Raw genomic sequence first — 22,094 nt, forward strand, 5'->3', positions numbered from 1 at the left:
ATGGTCTCGATCTCCTGACCTCGTGATCCGCCCGTCTCGGCCTCCCAAAGTGCTGGGATTACAGGCTTGAGCCACCGCGCCCGGCCGTATTTGCATAGTTTTGAAGGTTCCTTTTTGGAGTTGATTTCTGGTTTTATTTCACTCTGGTCTGAGAGACTGCTTGATACAATTTCAATTTTCTTAATTTATTGAGGCTCGTTCTATGGCCCGTCATAGTCTACCTTGGAGAAAGTTCCCTGCACTGTTGAATAGAAGTGTATTCTGTGGTTGTTGGATGGAATGTTCTGTGTATATCTGTTAAGTCCATTTTTTCCAAGGTATAGTTTAAATCCATTGTTTTTTTGTTGACTTTCTGTCTTGATGACCTGTCTAGTGCTGTCAGTGGAGTTTTGAAGTCCCCTACTATTACTGTGTTGCTGTCTGTCTCATTTCATAGACACAGTCTTTAACGTAATATTTTCACTATGTCATATTATGTTCTTTAATTTTTTTCTCTTCCTCGTGGTTGACCAGCTTATTAAGTCCAATGAGCACCTAATTGAGGCTAAAGAATTGCGACTTTCAGCATGCCTAATGATTCTTATGTTTGTCTCAGTTGTTAGGTTTATGAGACTCATTACTGAGATAGCAATACTTTTTTTCTCATTTTCTAATCTTTTTTCCCTACATGATGAGTACAAAATGCAATTTGAATTTTTGAAATAATTCTCCAAGCACTGTTTTGTATATAAAGATGGCAGTGCTATTGAAACTGAATTTTTGGCTGACAGCCAGTGGAATTACATGCTGGCTAAAAATGGTCATTTGTTAGGGGGAAAGATATACAAACACCTGATTTCAGGGTTCATGACAGAGGAATGAGGAGTCAGTGTACAATGTACTAAACAGAATTATGCTGACAATTCAAATATAAACGTCAAGGACCATAAGGCTAAAACAAGAAATTAAAGGCATGAGAATCGGAAAGGAAGAAACACAACTTTTTACTTATAGACAATGTGATTTTTATAGGTAGAAAATCTGCAGAATCTACAAGAAAAAAAAAAGCTACTAGAACATGAATGAGCTTAGCAAGGTTGCAGGATATAAAATCAATATACAAAAATCAATTATGTTTCTGTATACTAGTAATGGACAACCTGAAAATGAAATTTTAAGAAGATCAATTTCATGTACACTAACATCAAAAAGAACAAAAGTCTTAAGAATACATTTAACGAGAACTATACACTGAAAACTATACTGTTGCTGAGAGGAATTTATAAAACTAAATTAATGCAATATATACTATGTTTATTAATTAGGAGACTCAATATTGGTAATTCTTTTCATACTGACACACAGATTCAACATAATCTCTACCAAAATCCCAGTAGATATTTTGGGGGTGAAAGTGACAAACTGGCCCTAAAATTTATATGGAAATACAAATGACCTAGAATAGCCTAGTGTGGAGAAACAATAAAATCAGAGAATTCACTCATCTTGATTTCAAAACTCACTATAAATTGACATAAGATAGATGCATAGATCAGTAGTGCAGAAGCAAAAGTCAAGAAATAAACCCTCATATATGTGATCAGTTGATTTTCATAAAAGGTGTTAAGGTAATAGGGAAAGGATTATTTATTTTTTAATGGTGCTGAAACAATTGGATTTGTGTATGCAAATTATGTCCCTTGACCTTTACAGCACTCTCTACTCAAAAAAATAATAATAATCAAAATGAACCATAAGCTTAAATGTGTGACTAAAACTATAAAACTTTCAGAAGAATAGTAGATTATATCATCTTGGGTTAGGGAAAAAAATTTATATATGATGCAAAAGTTACAGACAACTGAAAGAAAAAAAAGAAGACACCATTAAGAAGATGAAAAGGCAAGCAACAGACTAGAAGCAAATTAATTACCTAATGAAGGGCTCTAACCAAAATATTTAAAGAAATCTTACAACTCAACCATAAGAAGATAAGCAACTCAGTTAAAAATGAGCACAAGATCTGAACAGACACCTTACCAAAGAAGATAGATATACAAATGGCAAATAAGCACATGAAAAGATGTTCAACTTGATTCACCACTTGGGAAACATAAATTAAAACAAAATAAGATTCTACTCCCCAACCACTAGCTAGCATGGCTAAAATTAAGAAGGCTGATAGTATCAAAGTGTTGGCGAGGATGTGGACAAACTGGAGTCTCATACATTACTGATTGGAATGTAAAATAGCATAGCCACTTTGGAGCAGTTTGGCATTTGTTTATAAATGTATACTTGCCATCTGACCTGTCAATCCTACCTTCACATAAAGTGGATAAATAAATAAAATATGGCGTATCCATGCAATGGAGTACTACTCAGCAATAAAAAAGAATCAGCTACTGATACATTTAACAGCATTGGGGAATCCAAAAAATGTTATGTGGATAGAAGCTAGACACAAAAGACTACGTATTTTATAATTCTGTTTTTATGAAATTTCTAGAAAAGGCAACATGATAGAGACAGGAAGCAGCTAAGAGGTTACTTAGGCCTGGAAAATGGGAGCAGGGATTGATTACAAAGGATATGAAGGAGCTTCTCAGAGTGATAAGAGTGTTCTTAAACTGGATTGTGGTGAGCGTTGCACAAATATATAAATTTACTAAAAATCATTGAATTGTTTACTTATAATAAATTTTATGGTAGGTAAATTATACCTCAATACCTAAAACAGATGTAAGTATCCCATAACCCAACACACAGTAGGTACCCAATAAATGTTAATTTCCTATAGTCTTTTTATGATGTTCATCCTGAGAACAGCTATATCAACAAGATACTCAGCATCCGGATTAATGTGGAATAGACTTAGCAATTGGTTCCAAACAGGGATTCACTTTTTTTCCCAGTAAAACAGTGCATTGCTCATTATATTCTTCTACAAATAGCATTAGGCGATTTGTGTGGTGGGGAGAATCTATAGAATAAACTATAAGACACATAGAATGTACTTTCAGTTAAAGGATTTCATTAAAAAGAACTGAACATTCAAAACTCGACTTCTGAATTCTGCCTGCAAAGGTTGTAAACCTCAGGAACATCTATAAAGATGTCAGACTATATCATTCACGGACTGGACAGAATCCTGGTACCAGCAAGAAAGGTCCTTAAAGTCAAATATACCATTCCTTCTGAGAAACAAAATCTCCAGTGCACTCGATTTAGGCTGCATGTTTATCCTCAGAAGCCAGAGTACAAAAGGGATAACCATCAGAACCCTCATTTTATAGGTAATAAACACAATCTTTCCTCCTAGATCTTTATCTTTGTTACTAGTGAGCAAGGCATCACTTGTAATCTCTTAGGATCTAAAGTAAACAGTGCAGGTTATTTGAAATTTTATTTTTTTATCCTTTGACTCCCTGTCTGTTTTTAATCTCAGTGGGTCCTCTAGAAGGTTGACTAGTGTAGTCTCTCCTTCCACCCCTCCCCTTTACTTCCCTCTCCCTTCCTTCACTCCCTGCATTCTCTGTGCCCCAACATTCTCCCCTCCAACACATATAGTGAATTATTTATCAGTAATGCCCTTTATTAGCAATACTGTTGAAAGATGAAGACAACGTTTTGTCTTTTTTGAGTCAGGGTCTTGCTCTGTTGCCCAGGCTGAGGTGCAATGGCGCAATCATAGCTCACTGCAGCTTCAAACTCCCAGGCTCAATCAGTCCTCCCACCTTGACCTCCCAAAGTGCAGGAATTGCCGGTGTGAGCCACTGTGCCCAGCCTAAGACAACATCTTTAGAAACCTTAAAGTCATGAAGAAAAACAAACCTTGCACTTCTCACATTTAAAAAATACACACACTTTTTTTTAAAAGAAAGTTTATATGCAATACCTTGTTAGTGTTCTTTATGATTCTGCAGTCTCTTTGCTAGTTTAAGGAACATAAAATATATTATCTCTAACTTGTTCTGTTCATAAAATTGTCATGTTCAGTATATTAAATTTAGAAGGATAGTCTATTCAGGCAATACACATTCACTAATTGAATTTACTTTGAAATGTTTTTAATTTTTTATATAAATGGAGCCTCAGGCAGCTGAACTCTAAAGAAACTCATATCTTACTTTTTGCCAGTTTGAGGGAAACAGCAAAACATTAAGCTCAGAAGGAATCATCAACATTTTAGTTATTCTAATAAAATTGCTGTTTTTTGGACTAGTGAAATCCACAGTGGCCAAAAAAAGTCACATAGGACATTTGTTTCCAGAAAAGGAAACGAGAAATAAATGAAGAATCTTTCTCCAAAGATTCTTCCCAAATAAATCATAAGACGGATTTTTCCCAAATTATAAAACACACCTTTGGCCACTTTTTTTTTTTTTATTGCTTTTTATTTCTGAACTAAATGCTAGCAACTTTAGCTTTATCAACTACAGTGATTTCTGCAAGCTGAAGCCTTCTCTAGAAGACTATGCCATTTCATTTCTGCTTTCCCTCATGTAGTTCTGCTTCTTTATTTGTTAACTGTAGCTCTATCTCTTCCATGTGTTGTAGAAGACAGAGAAACCAGAATTAGATGAGCAAGAGGTGTGACCATTTTTCAGAGGGGTGTGTCCGGCAAAACCTTGAACAGTATTTCTCAAATAGGCATTTGAATATGTTCTTTACCTGTACCTTCGAAACCATCCACTAAACTCCCCAGTCAAAAGTCTTCATCCCAGCTTCTAACCTATCATAGAACTTTTCTTCTCCTTTCTTAAGGCAGATTTATTTATCTCACCTTTCTTTCAAAATCTAACCTAGTGCCCAGCATACAGTAAAGCCTCAGGAGTTGTTTGTTAAATAAATGTTAAGTATCCTGTTCAAATAAGCAAAATGTGGCAGCATCTAGTAGCAGCTTTTCCCTTTGCATTTTGGGTTCAGGAGATTGACAACTGCTCAACTGGCCAGCCGCAAAGCTCTGAGCCTTTCTTTTTTTTTTTTTTTTGAGACGGAGTCTTGCTCTGTCGCCCAGGCTGGAGTGCAGTGGCTAGATCTCAGGTCACTGCAAGCTCCACCTCCCGGGTTTATGCCATTCTCCTGCCTCAGCCTCTCAAGTAGCTGGGACTACAGGCGCCCGGCACCTTGCCCAGCTAGTTTTTTGTATTTTTTTAGTAGAGACGGGGTTTCACCGTGTTAGCCAAGATGGTCTCGATCTCCTGACCTCGTGATCCACCCATCTCGGCCTCCCAAAGTGCTGGGATTACAGGCTTGAGCCACCGCGCCCGGCTAAGCCTTTCTTAATGATGTCTTTCACCTAGCTTCCTTGAGTACTTGTGTCTGAATTTATGCTGAGTTTCTCCAAATAAGTGATTTTGTCTGGACTTTTGCTAAGTTAGGTATGATGGAAATATGTTTTCTGATTGTGACACAGTGATTGCAAAAGAAAGTAGATACCTTCCTTGACTTCTGTGCTCTATATCCTTCTGGGTACTCTGTCATCCTTTGTTTTTAATATTCGTAGGCTTTTATTTTGAAAGAAATTCTGAAAGGATGCTACTGTTCTATCCCATCACATTTTGCAATATCACGTTATTGTTAATACTTTTTCTTTCTCCATCCTGTGTTCAGCCAGTGTAGCCGTGGTAGTTTTGACATACTTTGTGAGTAATTTTGCATTTCTGCAGATGATTTGCATTATAATGGGAAAAGCTTGAGCTGTGTCATCTGGAGATCTGAGTCCTAACTAATCCTGACTTTATCACTTTCCTGTTTTGTGCTCTTCACCTACAAATATAGAAGGCAACACATTTACTACACAATGGTCATAAGGGATAAGTGATACATGTGAAAACTATGGGGTTATTTTTAGCACATAATCGATATTTGGTAAGTATTGAAACCAAATCATTTAGAAAGTGTCCACTCATATTTTCTCATTAACAAGCAACTTTATTTCATGGGATGCAAATCTTATGGCAATATTTTTTTTTATTATTATACTTTAAGTTCTAGGGTACATGTGCACAACATGCAGGTTTGTTACATATGTATACATGTGCCGTGTTGGTGTGCTGCACCCATTAACTTGTCATTTACATTAGGTATATCTCCTAATGCTATCCCTCCCCCCTACCCCCACCCCACGACAGACTCTGGTGTGTGATGTTCTCCATCCTGTGTCCAAGTGTTCTCATTGTTCAGTTCCCACCTGTGAGTGAGAACATGCAGTGTTTGGTGATCTGTCCTTGCGATAGTTTGCTGAGAATGATGATTTCCAGCTTCATCCATGTCCCTACCAAGGACATGACCTCATCCTTTTCTATGACTGCATAGTATTCCATGGTATATATGTGCCACATTTTCTTAATCCAGTCTATCATTGATGGACATTTGGGTTGGTTCCAAGTCTTTGTTACTGTGAATAGTGCCACAATAAACATACGTGTGCATGTGTCTTTATAGCAGTATGATTTATAATCCTTCGGGTATATACCCAGTAATGGGATGGCTGGGTCAAAGGGTATTTCTAGTTCTAGATCCTTGAGGAATCACCACACTGTCTTCTACAATGGTTGAACTAGTTTACAGTCCCAACAACGGTGTAAAAGTGTTCCTATTTCTCCACATCCTCTCCAGCATCTGTTGTTTCCTGACTTTTTAATGATCACCATTTTAACTGGTGAGAGATGGTATCTCATTGTGGTTCTGATTTGCATTTCTCTGATGGCCAGTGATGATGAGCATTTTCTCATGTGTCTGTTGGCTGCATAAATGTCTTCTTTTGAGAAGTGTCTGTTCATATCCTTTGCCCACTTTTTGATGGAGTTGTTTGATTTTTTCTTGTAAATTTGTTTAAGTTCTTTGTAGATTCTGGATATTAGCCCTTTGTCAGGTGGGTAGATTGTAAAAATTTTTTCCCATTCTGTAGGTTGATCTTATGGCAATATTATGAAGTCTTCATACTTTATGATCTTTCATGGGTTTTCATGTTACTGGTAAATTCGGATAGCATTTATTGCATGTCAAGTGGATGACTCTACACCGAGCCTATAAAGCTAAATAACAAATGGTTGCTACCCTGGAAGAGTTTATAAGCAACTAGGTGAGACAAGTTTAAACAGAGAAGCACAATTCAGCATGTTACTTGCTTGATAAGAGGTAGTTTTAAAATTGGAGAGGAGCATAGTGCACAACAAATACAGTTTCATGGCTCAGGTTCCATAGAACTTTAATACTGCCTGACTGGTTTGTTTGGCTGAATATCTTTTCTTCTCCCCCCACCCCCAGCTTTATTGAGGTATAGTTGACAAATGAAATTGTATATATGTAAGGTGTACAAAGTGATGGTTTGATATATGTGAAGAAAAGGGGAACCCTTGTGCACTGTTGATAGGGATGTAAATTGGGAGAGCCATTAGAGAAAACAGCATGAAAGCACCTCAGAAAATTGAAGATAGAAGTACCATATGATACAGCAAATCCCACTTCTGGATATTTCACTAAAGGAAACAAAATCAGTGTCTCAAATAGCTACTGCACTCCCCTGTTCCCTGCAACAGTATTCACAATAGAATAGCCAAGACATGGAATCGGCCTAACTATCCATTGATGGATTCATTTTTTAAAAAGTGGTACATAAATACACAATAGCATATTATTCAGCCATGGGAAACAAAGACACTCTACCATGTGGGACAGTATGGACAAACTTTGAATATCCTTCCTTGAAGCTTTTGTACGAATTCTAATTGAGGTATTCTTATCTGAGAATGCAAGATTTTTTTACTTGCACTTTTGACTGTCTTGCTGTAAGAAATCGTAGAGGCAATACTTTGCTGAATCTTTCTCCCACTGTTTTCTTTCCCTCATTCCCATTCTGATTTTTAAGGACAGGCAAAGACCTGTCTGTTGAGTAGCCCACTTGGTAAGTCAGGGGTTGGGAAACTATGGTGCATGGACTGAATCCGGCCCACCTCCTTTTTCATATGGTCCACTCTCTAAGGATGGTCTTGACATGTTTTAATGATTGAAAAATTGTCAAAAACATTGTAATGTGAAATAGGAGATTCAGATTTCACTTTCCCTAAATAAAGCTTTATTGGAAGACAGCCATGCTCATCCATTGACTTACTGTTTATGGTTGCTTCTGAGCTACAACAGCAGTTGAATAGTTGTAACAAAGACCATAGGGTCCAGAAAGCCTAAAATATGTACTTATCTGGCCCTTTACACAAAAAGTGTACCAGCCTGTGTTATAAGTCATTCAAAATCTTCGCAGCACTGTGCATTCTTTTTAACATCAACATGCAGTATTAGGTAATGTGAGCATCCTGGTTGGGTGCCTCTGTTTGAAGGTACAAATGTTAAGTAAGAGGGGCAGCCTTAGAGTTGAAAACTCTGGAAACATTAAGTGGACTTTCTCAATCACAGTCTCTTCTATTTGATGCCTGCAATGTAATCTGAAGACAAGGGTTCCAGTTCCATTCTGTCATTAGCAAGCACATTTATATCAGTCTTCTATCAGACTGGGTTTGCTACCCTAGTACAATATGAAAATGCATAGTCAACTTGATAATATTTGTAAGTCACATATAATTATTATCGCCTTAGAATATGCTAGAAGTATGGAAATACATGCTAAGACCAGATCTAAACCATTTTGCTGAATAGTTAAAAGTCAACAAATAGACAAAGCTTGAACTTTAAGTTTGAGTGTGGAAGTGGTTTTGCAGTGTCCTCACTTCAGTGTTAAAGGATAAAACATTTGACACCTCATCTCACTTTTATTTTTATTTATTTATTTTATTATCATTATTTTTTTGAGACAGAGTCTTCCTCTATCACCCAGGCTGGAGTGCAGTGGCATGATCTTCGCTCTCTGCATCCTCCACTTCCCAAGTTCAAGCAGTTCTCCTGCCTCAGCCTCCCAAGTAGCTGGGATTACAGGCACCTGCCACCACGCCTGGTTAATTTTTGTATTTTTAGTAGAGACGGGGTTTCACCATGTTGGCCAGGCTGGTCTCAAACTCCTGACCTCAATTGATCCACTCACCTCAGCCTCCCAAAGTGCTGGGATTACAGGTGTGAGCCACCACACCCAGCCCTCATCTCACATTCTCATTAGATGGATGACTTCACCAAACTCTGGATTAGTGGCCTTCACAGGGGACCTTGAGTGAGTGGGCATTCACAAATAGCTTTCACAGGAATAAAGATCTGCATATAGGTTTCTAGTCTGAATTATTATGTGTCTGAAAAATCCACCCTTCAAGAACATGTGGCTTCTTTCACCTGCAGAAGGAGCCTGCAAGGAGCCAGGTTCTAAATCTCAAACTCTTAAGCTTGCTATTTCTCCCTTTGCTGTGGGCCTTTGGGGAAATGATAATAAACTGCTTCTCATCTTTAGAGGGAAAAAGTGTGTTTCTCTCAATATGTTATCTGCATCATCAAGGAGTTATTCACATACACACCAGTCTCCAGGCCCAGAAAGTGGTGTAATCAGTTCAAAATATATGGGAACTTTTATAAAGTCTATACCCTTTGACTTTGACCCTGTAATTTCACGTCTGGAAATTTGGCCTATAAAATTAAAAGTAAGCATGAAAGAAAGGCTTAAATACAATACGGTTTATTATTTTTTGTAACAAACATTTTTAATAGTGAAAAGCCAGAAATGATCCACTGTAAATTCATGCGGGAATACATAGTCAAGTAAACTGTCATATATCCACTTGATGAAATGTTATGTAGTGATTAAAAATTATATTTATTCAGAGAATGATGTGTACATTGTGCCAGGCATGAAAAAGTTGGATATACACTTGTTTGTTTTAAATGATAACAGTAATGTAAATAAGCTACGGATAGAGAACAGGAATACAGAAATAGAATAATTCATTAACAGTTATTATGTATAGGGAGTTGGACTTTAAATGAGTTTTTCTGTATTTTCATAAATTTTTTTGTGAATATTTATGTAAAATAAACTATTTTAAATGAAAATGAAGATATCCAGTAGCCAGGAGGTGAGAATAATACCCTCTCTTAATATAGACACTGTGCTGGCCAGTGGGGGTTCAGCTGTAAGTAAGACTCACAGCAAGTCTGTTCTCATAGTTTGTATTTGGACTGGGGAGGGGCAGGTCATAAACAATTCATTACTGAATGGGGTGTGCTCTTGAAGTGGGGGTGCAGAGTGCTATGAACCCATGGAGCAAGGATATTGAACACAGGAGGAATTTAGGGAAGATCTTCCAGAAGAAGTGACAGAAGCGGGGCTAAGAGATTAAGGACTCAACACATGAAGCCGGAAGGCATGAGCAAGTTTCAGACAGGTGAGATGGTGGAGGCACAGACTCCTCAAGGGCATGACATATTCCAGGACCTCCGTAAGTTCAGGGTGGTGGGAGCAAGGGGGAGCCTGGAGAAGATGGGCCAGAATAACATGAGAGCCCGCCATGTAAACAACAGTAAGAAATTTGTATTTCATCCTCAGGGCAAGCAGAGACTGACATGAAGAGATTTAAATTTTTTTAAAAATTGCTTTGACCACACTAAAGAATCAAGTACAAGAAGGGACAAGAGTAGGTGCTGGGAGACGAACACGGGAGGGGAAGGGGCTTGCTTTAATCCAGGTAAACAATGATAATGGGCTCAGGAATGCAGAAAAGAGTCTTCCTTTTGTGTTAGGATTAATATTTAGATGGATGGCTTGGGGATTTCAAATACCGTCATAACCCAAAACAATAAAGAGTTTTTATTTTAAAATATTCTAATTACATAGCAAAAATTTTAATTCTCATTTTTAAATCTTTTAATTGCCTAGCAAAGATTTTAGAAATCTTCAAGACCAAATAAATCCTGGGTTAGCCTGGGATGAACATCATACTGTGAAAATGTCATGTACTATTTTAAAATCATGCAGAATTTAAAATGTTAACAGTTTTCCAGTGAAGGGATGATGGTGCTGGGAAAATGGACAAATACAGTCTTCAAAAAAACCCAGAATGAGGGGGGAAAAAATAACATTTGGTTTGGTGACAGATCTCCTTCTGTCACCAAGAGCTCCAAAAGAAGCAGGGGTTCCAGTGTGGACCCCAGAGGCTGGCACACAGCAAGCCAGCCCTCCAGGAATCCTTGATCAATGAATGAATGAATGAATGAATGAATGAATGAATGAATGAATCAAAACAACTGGATTAAAGCAGATGTTTGAGGATTCTTCTTTGGTCTCCTTGGTTTCATTATTTTTGTTTCCTGGTGACAGCCCACCTCTTATGCCCTTTACACATATTTATAGTTTCCCTGATTACTAATGGTGAGAAGTGCAGGAGAAGGTGGCTCAGGAAAGGCTGCCTTTTATGTACTAGTCACTTAAAAATACTTTTCTTCAAATGTATTTAAAAATTAGGCAAATTGGAACCTTGCCCACTTTTCCTGAAAAACTAGCAAGCCAGAAAACTTTTTATTCAAATATTTATCATAAATGCTATTTGGCTAAAATGTAGACTTTGTGGCTAAACATAACTTTGTAAATATGCATTTACAATGCTCGTTGTAAGCATTCCCAAGAGCCAAAACTAGGAAAGGCTCACATTCCCAGAAAAGGAAAAGGAAATTACATTTTGGGGGACTGTTGTGTTTCAGGCACTATGCTGACCTCCTTTCACAAATAAATATATCAAGGACATATACTGAGTGATTTATCCAGAATCTAGTGGTTAATGGCAAATCCTAAACTTGAACTCAGGTCTGTCTGAATTCAAAGCACATGTTCTTGTGCTATCCCTTTTTACTTTTATGTCATAAAAGGAAATCAGTGAAAATGTTAAAGCCCTAGTTAGTAAGGTGCTACAAGAAAAACTCCTTTGGAAACCGTTACTGTGGACTTAGAGGGGAAGAAAGAGAAATCAGGATTCGAAATTGACCTCTTTCTCTTCCTCTTGCCTTAGTCCCTTAATTTTTACAGCTTGTTTAATTGAGAAAAACAAGAAGTTGCCTTCCCTGCTTGTTTAGCATTGGGATTGTTGTCTACGTCTTGTCCACCCCCATGTTGAGTTGTTTTCAAAGTTAACTAATTTCATGGATTTCATTGTTATAGATAGATCAGTGTATTGTTTCTCCTGTTTTAAAAGAGGTTTTTCCCTGAGTTCTCCTCCTTCTGAATGCTACCTATCTCTTACAGGATGTTTTTGGGACAGTATTCAGCTTCAGTGTCTTTAAGACCTGGTACTCTGAGGCTCTTTACATTTGTCACAGTCAATGATGATATTCCCATCTGCCAAGCACATGGAATCAGTGGCGTTCAGCAGATCTTTGTCCCAGAGACTATTTTGGAATTGTCCTGTAAATTATCTCTTTCCTCTCCTGTGCCTTCATCACACTCTGTCTCTACTGTGGCAGCTAGGGAAGTCTGCCTTGGAATCTAGTTAATGATGTCTGTCTTGCCTCTTCAATTCAACTGGGAGCCTCTGGAGGCCAGAACCAGGTCTCATTCATCTTGTGTGTACCCTCCCCATGCCTCCAACAAGGGGAGCATAACACCTTAGAAAGATGTGTAGCCCGTGGCAGTTTTTTGACTTTAACCCTGCACCAGCTTTTCATTCCTGATCATTCTATGCATGCAACTGGAGATGTTCTGAAAATCAATTCATGATGAAGGTAAATTTTGTGCCGCCATTGATCTGAGAACCCAAAATGGAAAATCATTAAAGACTTTTCTTAGTATAGATTTTTGTTTCCCTCCAATAATATTTTGAAGAAAGCTTGGACTTCCACAGTATTCTGACCACATTTTACATAAATAAAAACCACCATAGTTAACACTTTAAAAGGGCTTTTAGGGGTTAGTCATCTAGGTTTTTCTCAGATAATCCCAGCCTTGATATATAGGCTGTGGTCAGCTTCAAAAACAGTAGTAACACTTGACAGTAATAATAATTATCTTCCATTTAAACTAGAGTTCAGGATCAGATGGCTGTCATCTGGCCTAGGCTGGGACACCCTGCAACACCCTGGTTGATGGGATCATGGCAAAGAAGCTTGTATTGTGTCTCATTGCTAGTGGTCAGCATGCTTGCAGAATTTCTTCACCTGCAGAAGTATTTGAAACTTGGGTTGTTAGGAGAGTTACACCTTTTAATTCAACTAAAATAAAAAGTGTGTTTTGGATATTTACTCTATACTCTAGGCTTCATTTTACTTTTGGTCTCCTGCATACGACAGCTCATGTTTCTTCACAAGTTTGGTAATGAAGGTCCAGTGTGCAAAAGTTCCGGTGAAAATGATGGAATGCGGGAGCAAAGGGCAGCTCCATCTCCAAAAGAGTCAAAACAAAGTAAAAGAACTCTTAGGCCCTGGAGTTGTTTGGTCCTGGTTGCAAAACCACAGTCACAGTAAAATGATGTCGGAAAGATCTCTCCATCAGGAAGAACCCTATTTGGTCTGCGGCTTATTATTCCACCATTTGTTTGGGCCTTTTTCAGGTAAGCCGTAACTTTGAGCTGGTTGGACGGGTTAACTTGGATCAGCTGGAACAGATGAAGGAGAAAATGGAGAGCTCCAGCAGCGATGATGAGGACAAGGAAGAAGAAATGAACAGCAAGACTGAAGACAGAGGTTAGTCTCATCCTGCCCTCCCAATCCCAGATGGCATCTGTCATGTCCGTAGTGAGACAGAAGGGAGGCAGGAGATTGTTGTAGGAGTAACAGAAGGAATGATCCTTCTTAGTTAAGTAGCAGAACAGACTGACTTAGGAAACACATCAGGAGCTGTGTCTTTGTAAACTATTACTAGCTATAGAAACGCCAAGGAAAACAGACATTTTCTCCCTAATTATAGATATATGTTTGTTGAAAAAATAGATGGCAGTGATTTGTTTTTAATAAGGAAAACTGGTATCTGGGGAATCTTCAGAATAAGGACAAGCAGACAGCAAGATGGATGACACTGTAATGCTCTAGAGGAATGAGAATGAACTTCCAGTTGAATGCTTATTTAAAATTACTGCTGCTGGGGCTCACACTGCTGGAACTATAGGGGAGAGTGCAAAGAACTTGAGCCCCCTACCCCCTGATGTCCCTCTGCATGACCCTTTTCTTAACCCCCTTTGTGCTCTGACTTGCTTTGTAAAGAGAGAGAAAGAGGGACCACCTCTTTCATTCAACTATGTATTTACAGAATACACTGGGGAAGGTTTTGTGGGACTTTGGTACTATTTTTCTAACTTCCTGTGAGTCTATAATTATTTCAGAATGAAAAAGTTTTCAAAAGTATATTTAGTTGTGGATATACATTTATGTGATTCAGAGTTGATTTTCTATATTGTTCAGCATAGAATATTGTGGAAAACCCCAGACTATACATACAAGAATATAGGTTGAGATATGTTACTTTAGTTATTGCAGATTTATCAAAAGCACGTGGATAACATAAACATCAGAAATCAACATTGCAAATATCGACCCCGAGATGAGAATAGTTGCCGTTACTGAGCATCATTATGTGCTAGCCTCAGTGCTGGTGGTTTTTATATAACGTTTTTCTTTAATCTGATGGCTAGAGAGGACTGTGCATTTAGCCTGCCGAATTTGGTTTCCAGTTCTGCTACTTATTATCTAGATGGCTTCGGGTAAATTATTTTATCTCCTTGTACATTCATCATCTGTAAAATAATAGTAGTCATAATAATGAGAATAATATCACCTCCCTCCTAAGATTGTTGTAAAGATTTTTTTTTTAACTTTAAAACTTCAGATTTTGGACTTTTTAAATTTATTTTGAAGTTATTTTTAATTGATAAAAATTGTATATATTTATGATGTATAACATGTTTCAAAATACATATACATTGTGGAAAATTATATCAAGCTAATTAACGTATGCATTACCTCACATACTTGTCATTTTTATGGTGAGAACACTTAAAATCTACTCTCTTAGCAATTGTCAGGTATACAATATGTTGTTATTAACTGTAGTCACTGTGTTGTACAATAGATCTCTTGAACTTACTCTTCCTATCTGACTGAAATTTTGTATCCTTTGAACAACATCTCCCCAAATCCCCAAGCCCCTGGTAACCACCATTCTACTATCTGCTTATATGAGTTTGACTTTTCTAGATTCCCCATATGAGTGAGATCATGCAGTATTTGTGTCTGCCTCTCTGTGCCTGGATCGTTTCACTTAACGTAATGTTCTACAAGTTTATCTCTGTTGTCACAGATGACAGGATTTCATATTTTTTAATGGTGAATAGTATTTCATGTGTGTGTATACCACATTTTCTTTATCCATTCATTTTTTGATGGACGCCTAGCTTGATTACTTAGCTTGGTTATTATGAATAACCCTGCAGTGGACGTGAGAGTGCAGATATGTCTTCAATATCCTGCTTTCATTTCCTTTGGATATACCTAGAAGTGGGATTGCTAGATCAATGTAGTAGTTCTACTTTTAATTGGTTGAGGAACCTCCATGCTGTTTCCCTAATGGCTGCAGTAATTTGCAGTCCCACCAACGCTGAGGTGCACAGGAGTTCCCTTATCTCCACATTCTTCTCTCTAGCATGTTATCTTTACTCTTTTTGATAATAGCCTCCTAACAGGTGTGAAGTGATAGCTCATTGTGGTTTAATTTGCATTTCCCTGATGATTAGTGATGTTGAACATTTTTTCATATGCCTGGTGGCCATTTGTGTCTTCTTTTGAGAAATGTCTACTCAGATCCTTTGCCATTTTTTAATCAGGTTATTTTCTATTGAGTTGCTTGATTTTCTAATATACAATGGGTACTAATCTCTTATCAGATGTATGGTTTGCATATATTATCACTCATTCCATAGGTTGTCTATTACTATGTTGATTGTTTCTTTGGCTGTGCAGAAGCTGTTTAGTTTGATGTAATTCTGTTTATCTGTTTTTGCTTTTGTTGCCCATGCTTTTGAGGTCATATCCAAAAAATCATTGCCCAGACCAATGTCATGGAGCTTTTCCCCTTTGTTTTTGTCTAGTAGTTTTATAGTTTTAGGTCTTATATTCAAGTTTTTAATTCATTTGGAGGTGATTTTTGTATCTGGTGTGAGATAAGGGTCTAATTTCATTCTTCTGCATGTGGATATCCACCTGTTCCAATACCATTTATTGAAGAGACTGCCCTTTCCCCATTATGTGTTCTTGGCACCTTTGTTGAAAACTGATGGACCATGAATGTGTGGATTTATTTCTGGGCTGTCTATTCTGTTCTGTTGGTCTGTGTATCTGTTTTTATGCCAGTACCATGCTGTTTTGATTACTATAGTTTTGTAGTCAATTTTGAAGTCAGGTAAGGTGGTGCCTCCAACTTTGTTCTGTTTGCTTAAGATTGTTTTGGCTATCCAGGGTGTGGTTCTATGGGTTGTTGTAAAGATCAAATGAGATAACACACAAGACCTTCGCCCAGTTCCTAGAATATAGCAGTTACCTAATAAATGATAAGCCTGCAATGTAGGTGTTATTTTTGTGATTTCACAAATGGGAAAATTAGGACCCAGGCAATTTAAGAGCATGTTCAAAGTAAAAAACAAAACAAACAACAACAAAAAAACATAAACCCTGGAGACGAAATTCAATTCAAATTTACATCTTCTGGCTCCAAAGGCAAGCCCTCTTCTTACCCTGCACATCACTTTCCCAATGCCTCGAGTAGTGTAATCTTCATTGAAGGGGACCTGGCCATGAAATCTGTGGATTCAGTGGCCTTTGGGACCTTGCTCTAAGGAGCCGTTTTGCAGAATTTCTTTGTGTTTTCTGCTTGTTCTGTCTGCAAACATTAAGGAAGCCTATTGGTGGGCTACTTCCCTCCAAGGTGTTCCCTGTTCCTTTTCCTGACTTGCACTCACCCTCCTACCATGATGCCAGGGCTGAAGACTATGGGTTTGCAAAGGGGGGCTCCAGTTTGGCTCTTGAACCCCTGATCAAGACAGTCAGCAGGAAATGACAGCCAAGATATACTACCCTTTCAAAAACCCTGTGCCTACAGTTAACCTGAAAAAGACATGGACAAATAAAACATCCTTACCATATAGGTTGATTGTTCTCATAAAGTTATTAGTTTTATCAGTAGGGGCTGTATTAATCCATTTCTTACAAGGAAAAGGGTTGTGATCAGAGAAGTGTGGCTTTTTTTTTTTTTTTTTCTTTTTCAAACCATTTCATGAGTATGTTCTTCATAATGATTTCTTAACATCTCTGCACTACTACCGGAGTTTTCTGGGAGAGGATACTTTTGACAGAAAGACTCCTTTTTCTTCGTAATGCTCCATGGCCTTGCCTTTTCTCCTCTGAAAATAAATTCTCATTGGATATTATTGTGGCTTTTTAATCTCTAAAGCTGAGCATGTGTGATTTCAAAGATTATAAGCGTTATAAAGGCAAAATACCTTCTAGGCTTCTGCTCCCCTGTGACTCCTTATACAAAAAGAAAAGGAAAGAAAGAAAACTCGAATTTAGAAGATGGTGGTTGGGATGTGTGTGGGACACGAGGCAGACCTCCTCATTTTACCCTACTTGGCAGCCCCCTTCTACTTGGCACTGTGGCATTACACTGGAGTGGGTTGGCTGGAAAGAACTTCAGGGTCTCCGCTTCTCACTGGAAAAAGTATAGTATCCACATTCATGAGCTTTACTACATGGGGAAAAAAAAAAAAAGCCCTGAGGGTGGAGAAGTACGTATTCCTCTCAGAGGGTAGGGGATTTACATGAGTAACTTCCAGTCATGTTAATGGGAATTAGAAGCCTAAACCTTCCCTTCCCCCTCACCGATCCTTGAAAGAGCAGCCTCCTTTGTCCCAACTCCTCTGAATAGACCGAGAATCAACTTTCCACCATCTAGGTATATTCTTGGCAAGAAGAAGAAATGCACACAATAGCCTCGGGTGTTTCTGCCAGACGTCCCAGCTTCTAGGAGCAGAGGGCAGGAGGTGGCTTGCGCGCAGCTCTCGGGCTGGTGGAGAGCTCTTGGAAGAGTGGCCAGTGCCCAGTGGCCTCCTCCTTTGAGGATGGAACTTATTATGTGCCATTGGAAAGGACAGATGACTGGTTTCCTGTTTACAGATTAAGGGTAAAGGAGCAAGTGTACCAGGAACATTATTCCTCTTATTGGCAATTTAGACTTTTATCAGACACCCTCAGTTTAGGGGATTCACAGCGTCGCAGCCACCCCACTCCCTACCTCCTTTCTAAACGCAAGCACTGGACTGAATATGGACATGCTGCAGGTCCTGCCTAGGAAGCTCAGGGATGATTTGAAAGAGAAGAATCCAGGCATGAAGAAATCAAAATTAACCCCAGCAGAATCCTCCCCACCCCCCTCTCATTATGCAGTTGGGGAGGAGTCAGGAAGGCATTCTGTTGATTTCTTGCCCAAGATAATCCCTGCTAAGGAATTAATGCGCAGAGCAGATGGTGCTGTCTCATTTCCAATGAAAAGAATCAAGGAAGATAGTCTGTGCAATTATTTTTAATGGCTTGTGTGGTGATCTTCTTAATTTGTGAGAAAATGTTTCATCTTTTGTTAAAACTGGCCCCAGTCACGTAGCTGTTTGTGCTGAAGATTAAGGCATCACAGAGCCCCCCATCCTGTTAACATCGTCCTGAGAATCTGATTAGATGGGGCATTTCAACCAGGAGGCATCTTCCTGTAATATCTTGTATGTGTGGACCAGAGTGATCAGAGTGTAAAGATGATCAACACTTCCCTATGCGATACCCTCACTTTGCAACACGGCTGCAGAGCTGGCAAGGTCCTGCCGTTTATTACCTACATGAAGACTTGGCCCTCTGGTATAATGAAACACATATGGGCTAGGAACTCAGGCTAACACAATGGCCATATAAGCTCTTATCTTTGAGTTTGCCAGAAGACATGGCCTGAAAACAGTTAAACAGCCAATCCACATTTATCAGACTTCTACCATGTGCCTAGTACCATGGAGGAAACAAAACAACTAAGTCAATATTTGATGTTTACAACAGACCGTCCAGAAATGTCTGTGTATCCCCGTATTCATGAATACCACCAATTGAGGGGTAGGTGCGGGGCAGCTAGCCAGGATCTCTCAATAGCTGGGCACATGTGTTCACATACTGGTTCCCACTCATCCAGATTCATGTTCATGGTAGAGTCTTCGCTTGCAGATCTCATTCAGTGCACATAACCGCCCTGTAGGGTATTGATTATAATACCTATGATGGATGACCACAAGTCATGAGCCTTCAGCCTTACTTGGAACAAGTAGAAACCCTGAGGTCCACAACACATAACCTGGTCCAGGGCTTTCGGTAGCCTATGTTCTTTTCAGTGAACAAAGATAAACCTGTGTCAAAAAGGAACTGAATAGATGCTAACCTATGAGGCACTGATATAAATCATCACACAAAGGAGAGAATAAATTGGAAAAAATAATGCTCAGATTCCTTTGGAATGGGCAAGGGGCTCTTCAGTCAAGAAAGACCCAGATTATGTGATAGAAGCATTGGGGAGGTGAGGAGAAATGAGGTGTTGGGGCCCAAGAACCAGAAACAGTTCTTGAATGCTATTCAAGAAATGTCCTAAGGGGGAAACCTAAGAAAAAGTAAGGAATCTGGAAATTGCTTTCACCGCATGGCTTTATCAGTGAAGGTAGGAGAGAGGGTATCCTAGTGAATGCTGACTTACCTATTCTGCTGATTCCCACAGCACACAGGTAACACTTCTGCTTTCTCTTTGCAGAGCTGATGAGATTTTCTGACCACGGGGCTGCTATTAACACTGAGAAGCGTTTTCCATGTGAATTTTGTGGACGGGCGTTTTCACAGGGCTCTGAGTGGGAAAGACATGTGCTGAGACACGGCATGTAAGTCGGGCCATCTCAAGGATGCCTTTGTCCAAAGCAAGAGGTAGGGAGGGAGGGAGGGGCTCTCGTTTTGGTTCCCCTGACAGTATGTACACCCCTCTGTGTCACATTTCTGGGCCATGGGAGGAGAGGCAATAGTGAGGAACCAAGTTTCTCCTTTTCTGTTGTTTTTTAAAATGGTCACCCAGCCGCAAGTCAAATAAGGAAAAAAATCGTCTTTGTGAACGACCAGTCTCACTCAAGCCCATGTGCAGAAGTATAGTGTTTTCTCCAGCCAATGTCCCTTTAGTTTTCATTAGCATGACATTCTATAATAGAACGTGAATCGAGGTCAAAAGATATGGCTTCTGTTCCTGCCTCTGTGACTGACCATTCCCTGAGTGGCCCTGAACATTCCCATGTACTGCCTTGGGGACAGAGCCAGCTTCTGCCTGCCTCCCAGGTAGGTGAGAGCATACTTGTAAAATACTTATGAGATCCCTGAACATAAAATCAGCCCCTCAACAAGGCACCATTAGTCCACCAGACACAGAGAGAACCGAGGATGTAGGCTTTTCAGGAGGAAACATGGCTTGTGTAGTGATATGAAGCCTGAAGCTTGATCCCTGAAGCCTCAAGGGTCTAGACCTCAGAGAATATAACCACGCTTCCCAAGACATGGGTTCCATCTTTTAAGTTTTTGCTTTTAGTTTGTTTTTATGATTTGTTTCAGGACCTGACAAATAAATCTTTAGTACCTGAGTTACTCTTTTAGACTTAATAAATACAACCAAATCTCCAAGCTTCTGGGTTCAACTGATGACTTCGAGCATAAGACAATTCCTGCTATTACCACTGATGATCCAGTAGAGGAAGTAACATAAAATGATTATGCTTATCTAGAAACAAAACATGGTGTAATCAATGTATAGTATAATAATGGATACTTCTGTAAGTTTAAATCTTTAAGATACAGAAATATATGACTTAAGTAAAACATAGCAGGGATGAATCACTTGGTATTTTGTCATACACCCATGGCATTTGTTCAAAGGAAACCCCAAGGCTTTTATAGGATCAAGAAAATAAAGGCACTTGAGGGTTTTTATTATTTATTTGTTTAATAAGAAAAATATATATACTATACTCATCTGTCTCTTCGATAAATGTTTTTTCAGGGCATTGAATGACACCAAGCAGGTGAGCAGAGAAGAAATCCACCCAAAAGAGATCATGGAGAACAGTGTTAAAATGCCCTCCATAGAGGAAAAGGAAGATGACGAGGCCATTGGGATAGACTTTTCCCTAAAGAATGAAACAGTAGCCATCTGTGTAGTAACTGCCGACAAATCTCTCCTGGAGAATGCAGAGGCCAAAAAAGAATAAGCGTTTGGTGAAATCCTTAATCAAACCTTACTTGAACAGTGATGAAAAAGTGGGAGGGCTGGCTTGGGCTGAGAAGGGAGGGACAGAAAAGAGAAGACAGAACAAAGCTGCTTTTTAGGACTGAACAATCTATTTTCAAAGCACTGGTACCTGTGTGAGTGAGTATGTAAATTAAAGTTATTTAAATGGTTGGAATATGTGGCTCCTTTTCCATCACTACATCTTTTCTTCCGGATCTTCATCATGGAAGTTTCATTTGTTGCGGAATATGGAAGCATCTCCCAAGGGTACGGTGCACCCTGTGGTGGTCTTGGACAGTATATGGAAACAGAAGCTCCGTGACAGTAGAAGACTTCTCATTGGGGAGCAACTTTTTGACGCACAACTTTTGGTGCGTTTTTCTAGTTTTAATACCTTAAGCTTTTTCAAGACCTAACTGCAGCCGCTTTGGGAAAAAAACAAAAAACAGAAAACAAAAAAAAAAAAACTGCTTTGCATAAAACAGTCACCTGTTTCCTAGTACCTCAAACTTAACCAAGGGAACTCTCTGCATTTGTCAGTACTACCTGTCGTCGTTGTGGTTAAATGTAGAGAGAACTGCTGGGCAAGATGGTGAATGGAGAAAAAAAAAGAGTTTTAAAGAAAGGAACACAAATTGTGCTTAAAATCCCCATGTGGGTTTTATTTCTTAAAATACTGTGATTTTTTTAATTATTTTAGTAAAAAACAAAACAAAAAAAAGAAACAGACTTTAATTATTAGATAACTGTTTGTGAATTGTCATCCTTTATTCCAGGTAAGCTGTTTATTAGTGTTCAACTATAATTTAGAATTTGGTAGATTCATGTGAGCTAATTTTAAGGTGATTGTGGAGTTTTGTTTGCCACA

The 22,094-nt window shown here is 38.7% G+C and overlaps 1 protein-coding gene across 1 annotated transcript in view; it reads left to right on the forward strand.

The window, feature by feature from the left end:
* Window positions 1-21,694, forward strand: part of ZNF462 (zinc finger protein 462) — a 154,539-nt gene extending 132,845 nt beyond the window's left edge. The window contains exons 11-13 of the mRNA XM_011948242.1: window positions 13,452-13,584; window positions 19,718-19,841; window positions 20,999-21,694. Of these exons, the coding sequence (XP_011803632.1) occupies window positions 13,452-13,584; window positions 19,718-19,841; window positions 20,999-21,206 (465 nt within the window). The 3' untranslated portion in view covers window positions 21,207-21,694. The remainder of the gene's footprint in view (window positions 1-13,451; window positions 13,585-19,717; window positions 19,842-20,998) is intronic.
* Window positions 21,695-22,094: the final 400 nt, after the last annotated feature.

The sequence above is a fragment of the Colobus angolensis genome, unplaced genomic scaffold (assembly GCF_000951035.1).
Source record: "Colobus angolensis palliatus isolate OR3802 unplaced genomic scaffold, Cang.pa_1.0 Scaffold276, whole genome shotgun sequence".
NCBI lineage: Eukaryota > Metazoa > Chordata > Mammalia > Primates > Cercopithecidae > Colobus > Colobus angolensis.